The sequence below is a fragment of the Pseudopipra pipra genome, chromosome 7 (assembly GCF_036250125.1).
Source record: "Pseudopipra pipra isolate bDixPip1 chromosome 7, bDixPip1.hap1, whole genome shotgun sequence".
NCBI lineage: Eukaryota > Metazoa > Chordata > Aves > Passeriformes > Pipridae > Pseudopipra > Pseudopipra pipra.
This window is the reverse complement of record NC_087555.1, coordinates 306,451-328,441: the sequence shown is the minus strand read 5'-3', so window position 1 is coordinate 328,441 and position 21,991 is coordinate 306,451. Positions and strand designations below refer to the sequence as shown.

Sequence of the window (21,991 nt, the reverse complement as noted above, 5' to 3'; positions counted from 1 at the left end):
AAGTTTGCTCTGGAACTAAGGGTGTCGTTCCACAGTTGCAGAATCTGGCTGTCCCTGCTCAGCAAGGGGCAGTACACAACAGCTGAAAATAGAAAATGGGAAAGTGAAAAACACTAAGAAGATGTGGGGGGAAAGGCTTACAATTTTGGTTTATTTCTGCACGTGCAATTAATGAAAGTAACTGAAAGCTTTAATTCTGTGAAAAAAATGCGCGGTGCACATTCAGAAGAGGTTTGGGGGAGGTTAACAGTTACTAAACAAAAAAAAAGATTGCATAAATAACCTGCTAGTTAACATCATGCCCCAAGGGAACTGGGCGTTACCTCCAGAGCCTTTGTCTTTTCATCCTCTGCTTTCCTGTGCTGACGCTGCTGTTCCTCAAACCAACCTCGGAGCTCAGATCCCTTCAGCTGTTCAGCCTGCAAGTCTCCAAGTGCAGCTGCCAAATCCTTTCCTTTCTTTTCCAGTTCAGAACTGCCAAGTTCAAAATGACATATCTGTGTTCACAACAAAACATCCTTCACCAGCAACTGCCAACATGACATTTTGGGTTGTTTTTTCTGAGTTGGTCTATTGACTTGTTTCTTGAAGGTGGTCTCTGCTCTTTCTAAAGAGAGTCAGTTTTCAAGTCGCAACTATTTAGCATCTGAAATCATTTACCTCCCTGCAAGCCAAGTTAGAAGAATTGCTCTATTTAGTAACAAAGATAGGGAGAAGTTATTTGTCCTGGCAGAGCAAAGCTGTTGTCCTGTGAGAGGAAAGAAAAACATTGGCATACACTAGGAAGGGAGTGGGGAAGGAAACATACCCAGGGATGACAGAAGCTAGTAAAGAAAACATATCCCAGAAAAGTGAGAGAGGTTAGTTTTCCTCCCTATGTTTCCAAGTGTTAAGCCATTTGTGTGTCCAATTACTACAAAGCTCTCTCAGACCTGCTGATAAATCAAATAAATTAATAAATCTACTTCTCACCGTAACTGATTTATTTCCCTCTGAAGCTCTTCCAGGGATTTCTGCAACCTTTCATTCTCTTGCTTACTTTCATGAAGTGCTGATTTCAGGGCTGCTTTTTCTTGGTTCAGGAGATCACATGTTCCAGAGGCTCTTTTCTGCTCTTCGGAGAGAGTGCTCTGCAAGTCACTTACAATAGATTTTTCCTGCTGAAGCTTATATTCCAATAATTCAACTAGGACAAGAAAACATTAGCACTTACTTATATTATAGATAAATTGACAATATTATGTCACACTAATTCAAATTGGGGGGAAAAAAAAATCAGCTGTATTAAAGTGTTCTTGTCTGGAGAATTAATTTCTTTCAAAACATGAAAGGAAAGATGCACAAAGATACACTGCAGCTCTGCTGCTAATGGACCAAGCAAAGCGAGCAGAACATGAAAGCTGGGTGAGACTATGACTCTATGATTGTGATATACTGTAAGTAACCTGTTACTAATGGGTTCTAAACCCCAAGCAAACCTATCCACTTACAGAGCTATTTTATGACACGAGTCACTAAATAAAACCTATCTTTTGCCAGCTCTGTTCAGTACTAGAAACAACTTTCCCCAAATTTGGAGGTTGTCATTTGATAAGTATTTAAAAAATAATGAATGTACCTATGTCTGCAGTATTATGTAATGTAAATATGTTTATTGTAAACAAAATTAGCAATAAACTTCTGGATTTCCAGAGAATTCCCTCTATTGGACAGTGCATGTGTTGGTATTAATAAGTTTTTAAGTGGCTGAATGATAGTAAAGGAAAAAACAAAAACAAGGAAAAAGCAGTGCTTTGCTTTGAAGAGATATGTTTATTTGATCAAGGACACTTGCATTTGGTTTCTTTATTATCTAAAGGGAACCTGCAGTGAAAACCAGGCTTGCTTATTTAGTCAGGCACATGGTTTAGGGGTGGGCTTGGCAGTGTTAAGTTTATGACTGGACTCCACGACCTTAAAGGTCTTATCCCACCTAAATGATTCTATGATTCCATACTAGCAAACATATATATAAACAATTTCCTGAAAACAAACAGGGGTATTTTACTGTCCTTGCTGGGTTTTTTCCTGTATGCACTACTTGCATACAGGCTTCTATTGCTTCAGGCTATTTTAAAAGTTTCATAGAATCAGCTGGGTTGGAAGGGACCTTCAAGATCATCAAGTCCAACCCTTGATCCACTACTGCTGCAGTTACTAGGCCATGGCACTGATGCCACATCCAGTCTTGTCTTAAAAACCTCCAGGGACGGAGAATCCACCACTTCCCTGGGCAGCCCATTCCAATGGCTCATTACCCTCTCTGTAAAGAAATTCTTCCTAATATCCAACCTAAACCTCCCCTGGCACAGCTGAAGACCCAGCCCTCTTGTCTTGCTGATCATTGCCTGGGAAAAGAGACCAACCCCCCCTGGCTCCCACCTCCTGTCAGGGAGTTGTAGAGAGTGAGGAGGTCTCCCCTGAGCCTCCTCTTCTCCAGGCTGAACAGCCCCAGCTCCCTCAGCCTCTCCTCATAGCACTTGTGCTCCAGTCCCTTCACCAGCCTTGCTGCTCTTCCCTGGCCCTGCTCCAGCCCCTCCATGTCCTTCCTGAGCTGAGGGCCCAGAACTGGACACAGCACTCCAGGGGTGGCCTCACCAGCGCTGAGTCCAGGGGAAGAATCACTTCCTTGGACCTGTTGGCCACTCTGTTCCTGAGCCAGGCCAGGATCCATTGGCCTTCTTGGCCACCTGGGCACACTCTGGCTCCTGTTCAGCTTCCTGTCAAATCCAAACTCCCAGGTCCCTCTCTGCCTGGCTTTGTCTTTGCTTTTCACAGATTTGTCTTTACTACTGATATTAGAAAGAAAAATCCCTTCCTCTGCTCACATCGTAGCAACCTGAGTGCATTAGTAAAACTGAAGAACTGTACAGCACCTGCTTCTTTGCAAAACATCTTTTTTTGCTTTTTACCTTCAAGGTAAAAAGGAACTGACGCAGAAGTCAGAAAGAACTGACATAGCAGACAGGTAATAAGAGTCACCTTTCCTCCGAAGGTGGTGCTCCTGTTTGTTCCCATGATCTTCTGCATTGGTAAGAGTTTCCTGTAACTGCTGGAGCTTCTCCTGGTTCTGCAGGTGTGTCATGCGGAGCTGAGCTCGGAGGTCCTGGATTTCCGAGAGCAAGCTATTCCGGTCCGAGGAGAAAAGGTGCTCTACAACCATCTGCCTCTGCTCCTCCTGGAAACAAACCAAGGCCTGTTCAATCCACAAGGCTATTTCCATGTGTTCTGCAAAGATAAACTCTAAGGAAAGGGTTCCAGCAGCAGTACAAGTTTTATACAAAAGCACTGTATAAAGTTTATGCTTCATATTAACTCAAAATGTTAACATTATGTAAGAAAACCCCCACTTCACTTGCTTTACACTGTTTAATACATAACAGTTACTACAGACTATCTGGCCACAACCTAAAAACTAAATATTATCAGCAAAAAAAATCCCAGATTCGGAATTAGTTCGATATATATCCTTGGCAAGAGAAGTCTGTGAAGCTCTAGATAAACGGGAGGGAAGGAAAGAATTCTATCAAATATTTCTTACTCATTATTCCAGTCTTTCTGGAGTCAGCTAAAATAACCAATAGGCTTTGTAGCACAATGTGCAAAGTCTGGGAAAAATGGTACGAAAGCAGAGACTCTAAAAAGCCTACTGATCCCACACTATCTGTTTTAATACACAAGATAAGATTTAACAACAGAAGCAATAAAAAAAACCAAAACCACAACTTTAAAAGAAATAACAGGGAATAAAGAAGTGATTTATGGGCAGAACACTTTAAGAGATTTTCTTACTTGCTGTTTCATTATATACTCCAGTTTTTCCATTAATGAACCTGCATCACCAGATGCAGGATTGGAGAAGTGAGACTTCAAGTCAATTTGCAACACGCTTCTCTCCTTCTCAAACACGCTCTGTACTGCTTGCAGAAGCTCTCCTCTCCAGTCAGCAGCAACACCTGAAGTTTCCTGTTAAAATAATTCTTTTTTAAATGGCATCTCTCTCAATCTCTAACCCAGTGTCTTTCATACCTTTACTGTGTAAGAGTATACCTGTTAACTTAAGCAGACCAAAAGTGTTTAAAGAGTACTGTTTGAATCTCAGAAAGGAAAAGAGTCCCTTACTCCTAACACACACACACAAACCTCATAACAATATACATTTCTATATATAAAAAACCAGGTTACCCTGCTTTAAAGGATATTTGATTGCCATACCTTGTCTCCTCTCTCTGCCACCTTGCCAAGGTAATCCCTCAGGGACTGTATAGCATCCAGCAGGGCTAAGCCCTCCTTCCGCCAGCCCTCCACCGCCGCTTGGGTCTGAGGAACGTCCTTCAGCTCCCTGAAACCAAAGGGATGTTCTGACAAAGCCAATATTTTGCGGCTCTCCTCGTATACCATCTTCAGCACAGTCTGAGAAGGTAAAAAAAACCAAAAACAAACAAACCAGAAATGGAAACAGGCGTCAGCATCCTGAGAGAGTGTAAGAACAGAATGGGACAGCACTACAAAAATAAGGTGGCTGAGTACATCAGCACGCTAATATGCAATTGAGCATAAATTATTAATATACAATTATGCCAGAGGGCTGTACTTTCACTGTGTTGTTTCTGAACTATTTAGCTAACCTTCCTGGGAATAAATGAAATTCTGTCAAGTCTGAAGCCATGTAGCTAAACCACCAGAAAACTGAATTGTGTATTTAGACAACTTTGGCTTAATTTAGCCAATTATGTACAAATAATATCTCCCAAAATAATCAGTTTTAATAATTTACACAGTGGAAATTGTTTCCTCTGACACTGTCAGGCCAAATAATATATTTTAAATAAATTCCCTCTTCACAAACTATTACATCATGCACAGATGTTTCCTGGCCTCTTTTCAAGGAAGGTCACTGGAATCTAGGTCCTTTTCTTACACACATCTCATTAGAAATATGCCAGCTTCCATGTGAAGTTGTTCCTCACCGCTACTCACTTTAACAACAACAACAACATAGAGTACTTTTCTTTAACTCTTGATATTCTTTCCTTGCACTTATTTGAATGACTTAACTTTTGAACCAACTTGAGTTGCTTTTCCATCCCCGGAACCAAAATAGTGATTACTTCAAGAACCAATAGAACCTTTAGTGAACAATAACATCAGAAGCACAAGTAAAGTGTTTAAACAAAACATTTAGTACTGGAATATGCACTCAGATCTTACAGCCAGTAAAGTCTAGATTGATGATCCATAAAAGAAACTAAATAAAAAAATAAACCTGTTACTTAAGGTAAAATAAAATTCACTCTTCTGGGACGGCTCTGAGACTACGCTTTAGAGAATTATTGGTTTTTTAGATACAGAATCATAGAATGGTTTTCAGTTAGAAGGGACCTTTAAAGACCATATCTAGTCCACCTCCCCTGCCAGGGGCACGGGGGACATCTTCTATTAGTTCAGTTTGCTCAAAGCCCCATCCAACCTAATTTTGAATGCTTCTAGGGATCCACCACCTCCCTGCACAAACTGTGCCAGTGCCCCACGGCCCTCACTGGGTGCTTCAGTGCCTCTCAGTAAGGAATCTCCAGTTAATAAACACCTTATGTGCTTTTCTGGTAGCTCTGGTTCTAATGCCAGCGGGTGGTTGCACCAGCTTTGCATGGTTGGCTTTTCCCGGATCACTCCAGTTACTCCACATGCTCTTCCTTCTCCAACCCTAGAACATCATGTCTGTTATGAAGGGCCCCTCCAGAGGGCAGGGGAAGGTTCCTCCTTCTGACTTGAGCAGCGATGAAGGCCCAGTCTCCTTCATCCTGGGAGTTTTGTGTCAGTCAGTTAAAGTTAGTTTGAATTCAAGCTTGCCTTGCCCCTGCACTGCCTTACTGCACTGCACAAATCTTCCTACACTGTGCTGAGCAAGCTGCAAGAACCTGCTAAGTGTATTAGGAGGCAGCACTCACTTTCTAGGAAGTGTATTTCTTCTAGTTTCTTATTACTCAAGAAGTCACTATAACCTACTGCACTTATCAGCCTCATAGGTGAGAATTTCTCCCTTTCCACAGCTGGAATTTTTGGAATGGCTGAGAGCTTGTTCAGCTTGTTCACCAAACCAAAGAATGCCAGGCACACACTTTCCTCAGCTTGCCTTTCTGTCTAGAGTGAGCACTCACTGCTCAGTCTTCTGTGTATTCCTCATGCTCCTTGAACTGACTCTGAAATATCCCTCCACACCTTGCAAAGGTGTTTCCACAGCTCTCCATCACATCAGAATGACAAGAACAGGCAGGGCAGTATGATCTCAGCTAGCTATGGTTGCTCCTGAAACAGCTATCTATGAAGCCTCCAAGACAAACCCATAAAACAGATCAACCAGCCCTTGAACCACCACATTCCGAAACATCACCAGTGCTATCCCAGCAAAACTAGTTCAGCTGCAGCAAGCACAAGCAAATGCCAGTAATTTTGCCACAAGAGATGAAAAATGACTCAAGAACCATAACCAACTCAAAGTTTAAAGCATTACAGGGCAGTTTTCAGCGTAAATGTAGCAGCCAACTCCCTTTCCTGGTAGCACTTCATTTTCGCTGTCCAGTTTTAATCTGCTGCTCTGCTTGTATTAATCATACATTACCTTCAGCTGTGGTGAAAGTACTTCCTTCTCTTTCATTGATTCCATAACATCTGGGAACGCTCCACGGTACCGCAGATAAGCCATGACACTGGCATCTAGGTGGTCTGATGTTTGGAGCTCCTGCTTTAGTTTAGCTGCCAAATTTGAGCTGGTATCTGAAGGAACAGACAACCCCCCCACGCCCACAAGTTTTATAAATATGAAAAGAACCTGAAACCAGAACAACCACTTGCAAAATAACCATGATATCTTCTCCCAGTCTGACTGCAGGGTCAGATCAAGTTGGTTGGTTAAGATTTTAACTAACTTAAACAAGTTAAAAGGCAAGAAGTTGTGTTTAGCACCAGAGAAAGTGTTGTAGTTAAAAAGAGGACTCAAGCCCCCTGCCCCCTTTTCAGTGTATAAAGATGAGAAGGTAAAAGCAGGCACAAATATACAAATGTTTCTAAACAAAGAACACCCTGCCAGAGGCACAGCTTTCCAATAAGAGACCTAAAAGTAAAAGAAAATGGGAGAAAGAGGAAAAACATAATGTTTTTATAATAAAGTTAACATATGGTGAAAGGAATCTACAAAGTTAAACTTACTGCTGCCACATCCACTGCTCATCACAGATGCTCTTGATCTTACATCATCTTGTAAATCAGAAGGGGTTAAAGTCAGATTATCAGCCTCTCTCATCTGCTTGGAAATAAAATTTTCACATTTATTTAGTTTTCTGAGTCCAGCTGTTGTTTTCTGCATTCATGATAACTTTGTTACTAGTGCAGATCTTAGCAAATGCCTACTTGATCATAATATTAGAAATGGTAAATACCACAATGAATGCAACCCTGGTGCTCTCTGGAAGCCATTCCATCCCAATTTTTCCCTCTTTTAACAGTCTTAAGAAACAGACATGTATTTATATTTAATTGCCCCTCAAAAGCAAGGCACAAAAATATACAACTGAAAATAAATTTTCTTAAGTACAGACTTTATCTTCCTGTGAAATTACAGGATATAGACAATATATAAATATATATATACACATACATAATAAATAAAATATTTCCATTAAAAAAAATCCCTCTATTCTCCAATTTTGAAAGAGACTCTGCTAACACTCAACAACAGATATTTGTAAGTGGGGAGCTGTTTCAGTACACTGAGTACTGTGGTAGCAAAGGTTTTACAGGTTTTAGCTCAATTCTGGCACATGAAGTGTTATCATGCTTTATCAAGTTGATAAACTTTATCAAGTTTATCAGTTATTATCACAGTAAGAGAGGAATTAACAACATTACTGGACCCACCCCCAACACTGTGTAGGTTTCTACTCCTTGGAGCCAATGGCCCATCAAGGATCCCAGGGGGACAGAGCTGAGCAGTCTTGTTTAATAAGAATTAAACCAGACTTGAAATAACGCTTACCAAAATCTTCTTCCGCATGTCTTCGTCATCATCAACAGAATAGGTGCTTTCAGAGAAAGCTGGAGATTTTCTGCCTACTCCCACCACTGCATCCCCACTGCCATTGTCAGCCAGCCTAGAATATCCCAGTGATACAGAATTATCTCCTTGCAGGGATGACCTTGTGTGCATAATTTCAAAATCCGTGTTTTCAACTTCTGAAAAGGGCGTCAGGTGAAGCACTGGTTGAAGTTCCATGCTTGAATCTTGTTTTCTCATGATTTCAGGCGAGCCCCAGGAACACATACTTGCAACTAAATTCTGAAAGTCTTTTGAAATGTCTTTGTCTATGTCCAAATTGTGTTTTGGAGAGTCAGGCGTTTGGCGAATTTCCAGCATTTGCTGGCAATGCTTTTTCAAATCTTGATCCTCTTCAGAGCTGTAGATCACGTCCAACTCCTGAAGCAAGATGTTTTCTTGTGATTGCTTAATCTGAGTTTTTGGATTTGTGCTGTGAGTTGCCAAGTCAAACAGAACTTCATCTTTTTCCTACAATGAAATAACACATAGTAATTGTTTAATGGAATTTGAATATGATTTTACAAGCTGAGAAATGTGTTTAAAAAAGATCTTTTAAAATTGGGTGATTTTTTTCCTTCGGGCGCTTCATCTAAGTAATTTTAAGCTAAAATTTTGACCTCTTCAATTCTGTGGCTGAGTCTAAATGATGCACTATTTGAGAAGATATTTTAGTTTATTTTAAACCTGTCAACATGGAAATTTAATTTCATCCTCCATACCTCTTACATTGTCAGATACAGTGAATAATTGTTTTCTCTCTCATCTTAGACCATCACCTTAATCCTTTTGTGTTAATCATCCCTCTTAGCTAAGTCCTAGCCTATTTTAAGCCTAGTGCTGGCTGCAAGTACTTCCCTCTTCTCACTGCTCCTCCAGCTTTCATTTTAAGACATTTCCTGATTTTCACACTGTTTCCACTTTTGAACCCAAGAATAACAGTATGAGGGTTCTTTGCTCCTCTAAGAATGCTGCCAATATTGTACTTTTTCCAATACTGGGATGAGCATATCCATAGGAAAAAGTCTATTGTAATGAATGCTTGAAGACACAACAGTTTACTTACTTTGACTCAACATTCTCCAACTTTGATGACCATCCCTCCTCAGCCTACTTTAAAACTCTTAGCACATAAACTATGGAAATACATAATACTGACATATAGACATCAATTAAACGTTTCAGAATCTCAGTTTCTACTCGAAAAATTATTTTTAAATCATTTAACTGCCCTCAGAATTCCAGCAAAGCTTTATGTCCCTCAAAATTTTACCAGCTCTCTCTTCACTGAACCCTAAGTTACTTGTGTTCCTTAAATGGGGATCTAAAAATCCCTACCTGTATAAGCAACATGGTCCAGTAGCCATCAGACAGAAGTCTGCTGCCTTGTACAGACACATTCAGTGGTCTGAAGTATATCAGTCTGCATAGGTCATTCAACACTCTTCCCACCTGTTTCCTTTTCCTGAGGGATTTCTGGGACAGACCCTGAATGTACAGTATCCCCCAGGCAAATGGCACTGATGCAAACTAGAACTTCTAGGCAGATAAAAATACAAGCACCAGGAATGGTCACATTTTGCACGGCTACACTCTTCATTCTGCTTTAAGAATTAACACGTCGTTTTACATGGTACTTATCCTATAATTTCTTTAAATAAGTCAACTACCTTGAATGTTTATATCCATATCATACTGCCAATCAGGACCCCCAAAATCCACATAAGCACTCAAACTCTTTTTTCATACAAGCCCTCTTACTAACACTTATCACCTCTCTAAGCCAGCCTTAAAAGACGGTAAGTCAATGCATGACAGCTCTTTGAAAAAAGGGTCACCTGGGTCCTACTGCTCTCTAAAATTGAGTGATTGAGTTTAATAAGATCAGGTTATTCGGAGCAAATGGTTCTAGGAAAGATTCAGAACAATTACAAGAAAGAGTCACAGATTTCTAAAAAAAAAAAAAAAAAAAAAAAAAAAAAACCAAAACAAAAAAAGAGACATGAAGTATTTTCAGGTAGTTCTCCAATACAGCCATAAAGGATGGCAAACACAGTCTTGGTAGGTCAGGGTGGGTTGACCTTGGTTGGCTTGCAGATGCCCACCCAGCTGTGCTCTCAGTCTCCCTCCTCAACAGATCAGGAGTGAAAAAATATGATGGAAAGAGCTCATGGATGGAGAAAAAGAAAAGGATATCACCTACTAACTACTCTCACAGGCAAAATAGATTGTACTTGAGGAATACGTATTTAATCTATTGCCACTCAAATGCAGCTGGATGGCAAGAAACAAAGACAAATACTGAAAGAGCTCCCTCCCACCTTTTCTCCCAGGCTTGCTCATTGATCCCAAACTCCTCTTGCTTCTACCTCTGCTCTAGCATGGTCTTTTCCATGGGCTCTTTCTCACACTTTTTTCCCCCCTTACTCCTCACTGCCTGTCCAGCATTTTGGTCTCTGAAATATGTTTTTTCAGGCAGTGCCACATATATGGATAGTGGGCTTGGCTGTGTCCTGTGGTGGACATAGCTGTGCCCAGCATGGAGCAGCCCTGGGCCCCCTGCAGCTCCCCCACTGCCATCTCCTTGTAATCTACACCCAAAACATACCTTAGGATCCATGGTCAAAACCACACCCAGCTCAGAAAAGCTGGATAAGGTTTCTGTGGGTGCTTGCCCTATTCTTAGCCCTTCCAGGCATCCATCTGTAGCTATTGCTGGAGAAAGGACAGAGACAGACAGACCCTTCAACTGACTCACCACAGCCATCCTTATGTCACAGTATTCACCTTCTCCCTTTCTTACAGCACACAGAAGGATAAACTATAAGGCTTTATACAACAAAAAAATACTATTAAGAAACAAATCATATACCAGTTTAGCAGTAGGGGAAGCCAGTACTGGGAATGACTGATCATTATTTGCTTCCAGTTCTTCTAATTCCTCCATTCCCTTTTTAAGGGCTACTCCTTTTCTTTCTCTCTGGCAGAATGGCTTGAGAAAGTTAGTCCCTTTGTGACCTAGTTGCTCCTGTAGCTGGTGTGACTCCAACTGGGAAACTTCAGCTCTTTCCGATCGTAAGGCTTCAAGCTCTTTCATATGGGCCTTGATTTGATCTTTCAGTTTTGCAGTGCTACCTTGTAGCTCCTTGATTTCTCTCAAATAAGCTACTTCTTTCTGATTCAGTGCTTGCACCTGGAAATCCAGTCTAGAAACTTCTAATTGAAGACTATAAACATCTTGTGCCTGACTTGCATCTTTCTTTTCCAACTCAGTTTGCAGCTCTGCTGCCTTTTCTGTTAAATACTGCAGCTCGGTGGTGTCAGCTTCTCTTTGATCCGCCATTGTCTTAATCTGCATCTCCTTCTCTAGAATATTTGCTTCCTTTTCTCTCACGGTATCTTCAAGTTCTTGAACTCGAGATTCAGTTAGCTTTGTTTCAACCTCTCTCTGAGACAAACGTGTTTGGGAAAGGCTGTATTCCTCCTGAAGTGCCTCGTGCTGGATTCTCAGAGAGGCTAGCTCTGCAACATACTGCTCTGATGACTCTCGCAACTGTTGGCATTTTTTCTCCAGAATTTCCACTTCCATTTTGAACTGCAGTTCCTTCTCTTCCAGTTGCTGCTGCAGAGTTTGTCTAGCAGCTGAGACAAGCTCCAGTTCCTCCTGAAGTTCTCTCACTTTGGAGAGTAGTGATGCACTGCTTCTGTTTGGATCGGGATCATCCTGACAATCCACCAGTCCCTTCTTCAACTCATTCTGAAGGTTTTCCACTGGCTTTCCCAATGCAACCTGATAGAAGTCATCTTGGTTGTCACTATCTTCATGACAAACTGGTCCAAACTGTGCCAGTTCTTTTTGAAGCTTCTCAATTACTCCATGGAGTTGCTCTACCTCTTCATCCTTGTCCTTACGCAGCCTCTCCTGGTCAACGCGAAGGTGCTCGACCAGTGATTTGAGTTCTTCAATTTCAGATTTTTGGTCTTCCACAACCTAAGCAGAAGGATAATGACTGAATATTACTGCATGTAGACACAATTACTATTGCACATAGAGTTTACATTTTTCTTCTGAGTCACACGTTCAACACCAGGAAGAACTGCACGCTTCAGCTGGTAGCTACTCAAAATAATCTCTACTTTCCTAAGAGAGTTATCAAACAGATTTCATTTACCATAAGATTCTGCTCACCTTGCTTCCCCCCAAAAATCAAGCAATGAACATACAGTAAGCACTCTTACTTTATTCTCCAGAGCATTCTGTAGCTCGAGCTGGAGTCTCTTCATCTGCTCATTCAAGTGATCGATTTCTTGATTCTTCTCTTCAAGTAGTGCTTGTGGGAATGACAAAGCTGAGGAATCATTAATACCCAGGTTCTGACTTTGCTTCACATGAAGTTTTGTTAGATCCTCCTGTCCAGGAAAAGCAACAATCTCATTAGAAAGGACTGACTTCCTCTCTCAACCTAATGGCAGAACAGAACTAGGGGCTTTATTTAAACATTCTCCTCTGTACTATAACATTGAAGAACTCAGGAACACAACTACAGCTATTTTATTTGAGTTTGTACCACCAGATTAGACTGCCACAACCCAGAAAATTACCCAAGCTTCTGATTTAAATCAAATGTAGAAGATAATGCTACAAGTATGAATCTAGACTATTGGTGGGCTTTGGTTCTAAAATACCCAGCATTAGTCTTGTAACAGTAATGCAATATTCCCCTGGCAAGAGAAACAAATCAATTATCTGTTTACAACATCATGAGATGATGACTATAACACTCAAGATAGAAGGTTTCTGACATTTTAGCCAGTGCACGCTAGAAAACCTACCTTCAAGTGTGCATTCTCTACCTGAAGCTGGCTGATGCTGGAAGTGCTAAGGTTTTTTTGTATCTCTAACTGCAAGTTCAGCTGCAATATCTCCTCGTTTTTACTGCTCAAGTTGTCTTTATATTGGTGTAGTTGGTCTAGCAAGCTTGCAATCTAAAAAAAAGAAGAAAATGCATAGTTGTTTCAATTAAGTCCTCTTATTTAAGTAGAAAAGATAAAAGTTCATTCATTGTCTTACTTAATGACAACAAGTAACTTCAGCAATTTCTATGATTTAGACTCTAATCAAGCTGAACTAGTGGAATACCTGAGACATAAAAACAGAGTGAGAAACTTGTGTTCCAGCTCCGCATCTGTAAAACCAAAGTACTGCAAAGGTGGGTTTCTATTTTCTTTAAAAAAAAAAAAAAATATATATATAACTGCTCACATGAGATATGTTAACCTGTACTGTGAACAACCAAGGCTTGACTGATGTAGTTTGCAGTAACAATAGGAGACATATTAGCATTGGATGTGCAACTTAATCACAGTTAACATAAACACCATTCTCCTCCTCCCAGAAGACAAAAATTAGCATTGAAGTGCCAATCCCAGTAAGAGACATCAAACAGATGAGTCAGTAACCACATATTCCTGTGTTTGAAAGAGCAGTGGAAGCAGTGTGATTTTGCCATCCGCAGGTTTTATCATCTCTTGCCATAATGGGTAGCAAGGTATAGGGGCTTTGGGAATCTGACTATTGAAGTTAAACTTCATAAGAGACATAGAAATCCCATCTGTAAGAAATCAATTTTTATTATCTTACTGCTCTTGAAAGAATGGTGTACAATTGACTGGAGGATCATCCCATTTTTCTTCTTTGCACATCCTGAACTGGACCGGATGTTTCTATATCATAGATATTATAATAATTATGTAATAATAATAATAATGTAAACATACAGCAGGGTTTTGTATGCATCCATGCATGTAAATCCAATAGAAATTCCAAATAATGTGACAAGAGCTATCCCTCATTCTCAAAGTCAAACAAAAAGCTGTCTACCTTCTGCTCCACTTCAACTTTGGAAGGAAAGGGAAATCAGTTTACAACTGATACTGATCAGTCTCAAAGGTGATGAGAACCATCACAAGACAATTTCCAGTGGGAAAGGAGATGAATACAAAACAAAGTAAGAAAAAGGAAGGTTAGTTAAGGCCAAAGCACAGAGAATTCTGGGTAAGAAGGCACATTTATTAATACATTAAATCATTCGGGTTTGAATGAATTAAATTCCCAGCTATAAGTGTGTACAAAATATTTATGCAATTACGAGAGCAACTCAAGAGTCTGCAGGGCTCTACTAAAGCTCTCACCTCTCTCTCCTTGGCCTGAAGTGCTTCCTGCTCTGCCTGTAGCTGCTCCTTCAGCACAGGGGCAGAACTGCCATCCACTGGCACTCGGTGCCTTGCTTCATCCAGCTTAGACTGCAGAGCAGAGATCTGGATCAGGTTATTGTACTGCTGCTGTTGCAATGCCTCTTTATCCTGAAAAAAAAAAAATCATGTTAGAATTAATTGCTGTCAACATAGAAACCTTCCTAACCAGAACAATGCTGCCAAAACACTTCAGCGTCCCTGACAAACCCAGTACAGGAAAAGCACATAATCTCAACAGCCTATAAAGAAATAGGAATTCAAAACAATTCAGTGTTTTAGCTCACTGAAGTTTTACTCCTTTATTTTTTCTAATAAAAAAAAACTTGCCAACAGCAGCACCACAGTCTCCATCCAATCCAAGGCAGACAGAAAATGAATGGGTATGGCTTTTGTATGTGTGGATAAAACCACAGAAAGGCTTAAGCTGGGAAAGGTCTCTAGAGCTCCTTGGTCCAGCATCTGACTCAAAGGAGAACCAACTTGGCTCTGCTCAGGGCATTCTGACACGGCAGAGGCATCACTGCCACTCTGAGCCCCCTTTTTCAATATCTGGCTGCCCCCAGTAGGACCCCTTCACCCTACCACTGAATTGGGATTGCCCCTGTTGCAGTTTATACTCATATCTTCTCATCCTTTCACTATGCACCTCCAAGTCTGACTCCACCTTCTCTATAACCTCCTATTATGTGATTGTGGGCAAAAAGATCTCTACAAAGCTCCCAGCAATACTCAACCAAGGAAAACTGTTGGCAGGAAACTGAACATTTACTTTAAGATGGTAGAAAAAAAAAAGTTACTCAAATATTTGGTCAAAGACAAATACTTTTGCTAAATGGAATGTAATTCTTAACTCTAAGCTGTGATTAAATCTGCAGTAGTAACAAAGCACTAAAAACTTCAGATCATGGTGAACAGATCTGGCTTTAAAGACACAGAGCAAGAAGGGCTACAGATTAAGATAATATGACTTTAGACATAGGGACTTATGAAGACCCTCAGTGTTTAATATTCAGTAACATCACCTTCTCAGAAACTTCCAGACAAGCACAAGAGCAGCTCTGAACCACACAAGCATGACAACTATTAAAAGCAAGCTCCACAGTAAGACTTGGAGTAAGTCTTATTAGTAGTATATAAGCATACACTAATTACAAGTAGTACATAAGTTTCTATAGTGGATTTGGAGTATGTAAAACCAGAGTTTATTTAAAACTGTGGCTGTGATACCTGCCATTAATACACCAGTTTAACTGGGTGTGGGGAGTCACAAGCACCACCAATAACCCCTACAAAGCCACTGCCACGTAATGCCCACCCCACTTCAATAAGGATTTAAAAATTACTTGTTTCAGTTCCGTTTCCACTTTCTTCATTTTCTGCAGCTGTTTTTCCAATGAATGTACAGTATTGGAGACCTCAGCACCGCTGCACTTCAGCTCTTGGATCTGTGCCACCAGTTTTTCTATCTCTTTATCACGAGCTGTAATTTCCTGGTGTTTTCGCTCCTTTTCTAATAACAGCTTATTGTAATCATCCATCTTCTCCTTTAGTTCTGCTTGCAAAGATTCTACCTATACAGAAATCACAGTGTACATACATTCAGGCAATATAACAAACTTTCAATTGGAAGCAAGGGTGACTTCATGTCAAAGCAGTGGAGTTTTACTACAGTCTAAAGAAGTGCTAAAATCCCAGGTGAAAATAAAACTAGACGTGGATAGAAAGGATGAAAAAGTAAAAGTAACTTTCTGAAATCTTGTTTTCCAAAGGCAGCAGCTCTTAGGTAGACATTTGATTACTCTCTCTTAATATTTGCAGTATTCTCACAAAATACTAGATGAAGGCATGCTCTCAAAGGAGCCTTGTGGTGTGGGGGGTTTGTTTAAGATTAAAAAAACCACCAAGACTACATGAATTATTATGAACAGCGTTAGATTTATTTCTGTAACCTCAGAACCCTCTTCCAATATTCCAAGGAATTCCTGTTTAAAGGAAGATACCAAGAACCGAAAGACAAATATGCAATGTAACATACCCAATGCCTTACAAATCAGAGAGATTCCCAGGAGTCAACATAGGACAGGTACTTCTTTTTTCCAAAAATCATTTAAATATGAAGAGGATACCAATTTTGAATTTGAGCTCACTGAGATCCAACCATACACAGCTGCAGGAAAACAGTCATTCATTCATCCCAGTAATCAAGGTGAAGGCAAGGCTAGGAGCTTTGGTGGGTGTGTGTGACAGAATCTACCTCAAGGCGTGATAAAGTCATTAAGCACATTGAAAGCAAGCTCAGGCAGGAAAGCAGTTGGAAAGGAGAAATAACCTGGTCAACACCAATGAGCAAGGAAGATGAGACTTCACAAAATAAATGCTTTGTTCATCAGTAAGTGTCTGAATTGATGCAAATCCCACTTGGACATTATAAAATAAAAATTCTTTGCATTAAGACAGAACTTTATGTCTTCAAAGTATTATACAGATACTACTAAAGCAGCAAAACACGGCCAAATAGAGAAAAAGAGTCAAATTAATAAGTATGGAGAGTGTCACAGGCTGGTTAAGAAAACCAAAAGTGATTAACATCATATTTTCAACTGCTTACAGGCACATAAACATTTCCTTAATTATGTATGTATCTTACTGTCTTCTCATCTCATCAGCAACTGACCAACTGTTAAGCATAACACAGTTAAGGCCTTACAGTAAAGCTTTTGGGTACAGAAAAATATTCTAGAAGTCTAACCTTTCTAATGCTCTAAAATTTTGACAATAGAATCCCAAAACTATGACACTTCAGACATAAAAAGTGTGATTTTAACACCACATTGCTAGGAAGGTGGTATTGCAATCCTGTAGCTAAGGAAAGAAACACTTCCACAACCTTCACCCTCACGGAGCACACTGCAGCTCCCAAATACCAGCCAGCACTCTTTCCCCAAAATAATCCCACTCCCACATACCTCGAGCCCAGTGAACAGCAGAGAGGGCAACTGTGAGCTTGTTATAGCTTCTACATGCAGGAATTAGCAGTTCACTTGAACTGGTGTGGTTTGCAGCGAGTTAAGCACTTCCTGATGTTACAGCTGCATTAAACAACCAAACGAATCCTGACGTTTCCTTTTTGGCATGGAATGCCTGCATTCCTCACCCTACCTACAAATGTCACTTGCTTAGTTACCATCCTAGTGTGTCTTTCTCCAAGTTAAGTTTTCATCCTTTCTGAAAGGGGTTGCAAAGCTACAGCAGTTAATTTTTTCAGCCACGCCCTCCAGCATGGAAAATTTGCTCTATCAAAGATGCGGTTGCTCTTACAAGACAAGCTTTTCTAACACTGAGGTACACAATTCCACAAACTATACATAAATAAACAGATAGAAATGTAACTAGAGTAGTTTACACATTGAAGTTTTGGTAAGCACCAGGTCACAAACAAAAGCTGAAGGCTAAGGCACAGTATCACCACCATTCCAGTATCTTTGCTTCATATACTCCAAACCTCAACTTCTCCTTTCATGACAAAAAGCTCTGGTACAGTGAATAACTGCCTGTAATACCTTTGAGCAATAAGCCAGGAGAACAAACTATTTATGCAAAGGAAATTAAACTGAAAGCAGTTCCTCATTCCCTGAAAGAATTCTGCCACCCTAAAACCTGTAGCCTTAGCTCCAAGTCACGCCTTGACATATCAAGAGGAGGAAGAAAAGCTAAAGCAGATCTAGAAAGGATTGAAAGTAAAAGGAAAGAAAAGTTAAAGAGATGTTCATGCTGTTTTCCATACCTGTAGAATCAATTCATAGTTCTGTATAATGTTCATTTATGTGAAAAAACACAACCAACCAAAAAAAAAAGAAAAAGAAAAAAAAAGAAAAAGTTAATGTTTGAAACCAAGCATCAAAAAAATGAACATGTGTAAACAAGAGCTCATTATAAACCTAAATAGCACAAGGCATGCAGACAAAGAACATCTCTATTATAACTGCTATAGCTGGAAAAAAATAAATACATTTAGAACCTAGAAGTCATCCCTCAGATGTGCTCTGTAGAGCAGAGTGTCTCTAGTGTTGTCCTCCTCGGTTCACTTAAATCAGACTCAGAGGCTGTGAAACCTTACTGTAAAGCACATACAACAGTTCTTTCCATCACCCTAACAAATAATATAAGTGCATTCTCACTGCCTAAATGTAGTTCAGTCAGTTGGGGAAGAAAAATCTGCTCTCTGGGCAACAACAGAGGGGAAAAAAAAAAGTCTCCCAGGAGCCATATCCCCAAGAAAACACAGGTTTTGTTATTTAATTGCAGTAAACAAACTCCTTTGGTCATTAAGTGTTATTTTACTCACTCTGTATTCTCTGGGCTGTCCTGAAGTCTGTGATTTTGCTGACAGTTTTAACTGTTCTTCCAGTTTCTGAATCTCCTGCTGAAAATCATCGCGTTCATGTTCCCTTTCTATAGCTTGTTCCTGTACACCCAGCCAGAGAGAAAGAAACTTGGCATTTCATTACAATATTGTGAACAAGAATGCTTTGGGGGTTGTTTTTGTGGTGAAGAAACTGTCCATTTAAAAATAATTAACACCTTCTAGTAGCCCTGAAAGCATATCTACAATTAGAGAGAAGGAAAAAAACCCCACCTTTTTGACTTCAGTGTACATACAAACTACAACTATCAATTAATAAAAAGGAAGAATTATCCTGCAATACTACAGAGAGGGAATTGAAAAAATTAACTTTTTTATTTCTTTTATGAGACTAGAATACCAAAGTCTTAATTTCAAACAAAACTAAAAATATCCCATTTTAGGAACCATCTTCCAAGTCGCAGTCACAAACCAGGAGAAGAATTTATCACCTCCAAACCCATGGAAATGTGGTCACAGGCTCACTTACGTCCATGAACTGCCGCTGGTTTTTAAGCTGTTTTTCAAGAACTTGAATTTGCTGTTTTAATTCAGCAACCTCCAGTAACTGTGTAGCCAGGTCCTGGTTACTGTGCAGCTGTTCTTCCAGTTCCACCTCCAAAACCTTCATTTGAGAGCGTAAGTTGGAATGGTCCTTTTCTGCCTGACACTGAAGCTCTAATTTCTCCTTTGATAAAAATTCTACTTCCTTGAGTAGACCTGAACGAGAACACAGAAATAACAAAAGTTTGTCAGTGCAGGGCACAAAAATCAAATGTTTCAGATGAGATTAATTTCAGGTATTTTGGACAGCATCAAAACAAAGAAAAATATTCCTGAGATGGGCTAGAAGAGACACAACAGGAATTCTGATGCATGACTGCTCATGGGGTCTCCAAAAGCCATCTTAATAAAGGAGGCCAGGGGTATCTGTTCTCAATCCCTAAGTGAATCCTGGTTGGAGACATTCTAGACCCTTAGAAAGCTTTCACCTTCACTCCTGGAGACCTCCTAATTCCAGAGAGCCCCATCTCACCTGATCAGGAATCCTTCAAGTTCACTCCCTAGGTCCTTGCCTTCTCAACCCCAGTTCCACACTCTTTTTGCCCCAGAGGCTCTTTCCAAACCACACCAGTCCTCAACCCTCCCAATTCACTCCATTCCAGAGGTGCTCCATCCCCAGGTTTAAGCCCCAAACACCACTGTCAGCCACCTAATCTTTCATACCAACCCTTCCAACTGTCCCATCCTTTGCTGCTCTATCCTAAATCCTTGCCACCCTTCTTTCCCAACTCTCTTAATCGAGCCAGCCAATACAGAATTCTTGATTCCTCCACACTCTCATGCCAAGATCTTCCTTAGACATCCACTATCCAGTTTCTCCATTACTCCCTGCCTTGTGTCATGCTGGATATACTGGCCCTGCCATCTATACTGGTAAATTAGCACCCAGTCCATCTTTCCAGTGGCCACTGGTGCCCAGCCCAACCCTGAGGCCAGCTGCTATGAGAAAGCAAAGTTATTGTATTTCTCTGAACCAGAGTGGGAATTAAAACCTGCAGAAAAACCATGCTTACAGAAAATCGGTCCAGTTCTCAGATTACAAAGGGAAGAAACACCTGGGGAAAAAGATGGCACATCTACAGACTGCAAAAGCATTACCACAAATAGGAAAATGTATATAGTTTAAATTATTTAAGTTATCAAGAGTTAATTTATAGCTACAAACTGAATTTTCAATCAGCTGGATGCACTCAATACGCTGTTTAGGGAACCAAAACTGAGACTCCACTGTGAACGCTCACGAAGCAAAGCTACTTTTATGTAAACATAGGTAAGTAAGCTGAGCGTGAAAAACAGAAGCCTATTTTGTATCAAAGCAAGGTCCTGCAAGAGATCATCATTTTACTTTTCAAATGTTCTATCATCACCTTAAATGTTTTCAGTCAAAGGTAAGCCTATGATCCAACAAGGACCTTAAGTGGTCATCCAGCCCACTTTCCAGAATGGACAACCACAGCCTGCCTACAACATTTTTTTCTAGGGTTTCACTATCCACAGGTATTTAATTACATCTCTACACACTTGAAAATAAGCAACATTTCCATGTTCATGCTCAAGAGGATAAGTGTCACAGGTTTGGAATGATGCAACAATATTTACACTAAACGTTGGGGAAAATGTCACCACAGTGAGGATAATGGAACAGAATGTGCAGGGTCTGTGAAATCTCTGGCTCTGGAAATCAAACAGGCTGGACAAAGAGAAACAAGGAAAGTAGATTCTGGTTTGGGACAGAAGTATGGACTACATGAGCTCTCGAGGGCCTCAGCAACCCCGTGATTCCAGGATTTAGTCACACTGGTCTCACTGCAGCAACTATACTTTCTCTGCATTAAGACAATATTAAGATATGCAAGTAAAAACTAGGAGGTTAATCGAGCAAATAAAAACTCAGCACACATGGAACTGCACCAGATGCTTTAACCATTGACCCAATTTGCTAAGCACCCATGGCCACCTTCTGAAACCAGCTGAAGTGGACATAAAATTGCTCCTTGGTCCCTTTGCACAACCAATATGAGAGCATGGCACCTCCAGCTGAAGGAAACAGAAACCACTTTGTTTTGCACTCACTCTACACAGCATGTTAGCCCTGCCCTCCCTTACACATTGGTACACTGGTACTGGGCTCCTCCTGCCAGTTTAAGTTTGCTTTTGGCTGATAAATACAAATCCCACACAGATTACAAATCTCAAAAAGCTCCCATCCTGGTAAGTACTTCCTGTCTCTGAGATACTGTAGTTGTGGATTACAACTACATTCCAACTACATTCCCCTCCAAGCACTCATTTTGCACATGTACAATTACCAGGAGCCATGGACTATATAAAAACAACGGGGCCACACTCTCTACCTTTTCTAGCATTGTGCTAAATAATCACAATAAATATTCATAAGTTCGCTGAGTTGTGGATGTAATTCAGGCTCTGGCAGAATGCATGAAATGAAGAGTCTCCCCCAGTTTCCCTCCCAGCCCCCTTGCAGCTGTATTGGATGTATCATATATCACACGTATCATGAGATGCAGCAGAGCAAGCAGCTGAAACACACAGAAAAAAAGCCAACAGTCTGAATTCCGTTAGGACACAATCCCAGCCACAGCTGCACAACAGAGGATATCTTTTGCCAAGAGCTGGGTTTT

At 40.4% G+C, this 21,991-nt stretch overlaps 1 protein-coding gene across 10 annotated transcripts in view; it reads right to left on the bottom strand.

Annotated features, from left to right (window-relative positions):
- The window catches only part of PCNT (pericentrin), a 75,434-nt gene that overhangs the window by 12,754 nt on the left and 40,689 nt on the right, over window positions 1–21,991 (bottom strand). For 6 of the 10 annotated variants that reach the window (XM_064660125.1, XM_064660127.1, XM_064660128.1 and 3 more), the window contains 16 exons: window positions 19,276–19,505; window positions 18,729–18,848; window positions 18,168–18,188; window positions 15,727–15,954; window positions 14,321–14,491; window positions 12,962–13,114; window positions 12,368–12,538; window positions 11,001–12,119; window positions 8,072–8,599; window positions 7,246–7,342; window positions 6,659–6,813; window positions 4,255–4,452; window positions 3,832–4,005; window positions 3,022–3,217; window positions 973–1,186; window positions 324–474 (listed from right to left, as the gene is read on the bottom strand). In XM_064660125.1, coding sequence (XP_064516195.1) covers window positions 324–474; window positions 973–1,186; window positions 3,022–3,217; window positions 3,832–4,005; window positions 4,255–4,452; window positions 6,659–6,813; window positions 7,246–7,342; window positions 8,072–8,599; window positions 11,001–12,119; window positions 12,368–12,538; window positions 12,962–13,114; window positions 14,321–14,491; window positions 15,727–15,954; window positions 18,168–18,188; window positions 18,729–18,848; window positions 19,276–19,505 — 3,926 coding nt within the window. The remainder of the gene's footprint in view (window positions 1–323; window positions 475–972; window positions 1,187–3,021; window positions 3,218–3,831; window positions 4,006–4,254; window positions 4,453–6,658; window positions 6,814–7,245; window positions 7,343–8,071; window positions 8,600–11,000; window positions 12,120–12,367; window positions 12,539–12,961; window positions 13,115–14,320; window positions 14,492–15,726; window positions 15,955–18,167; window positions 18,189–18,728; window positions 18,849–19,275; window positions 19,506–21,991) is intronic. The other 4 variants (XM_064660129.1, XM_064660132.1, XM_064660126.1 and 1 more) reach the window with 3 other exon arrangements.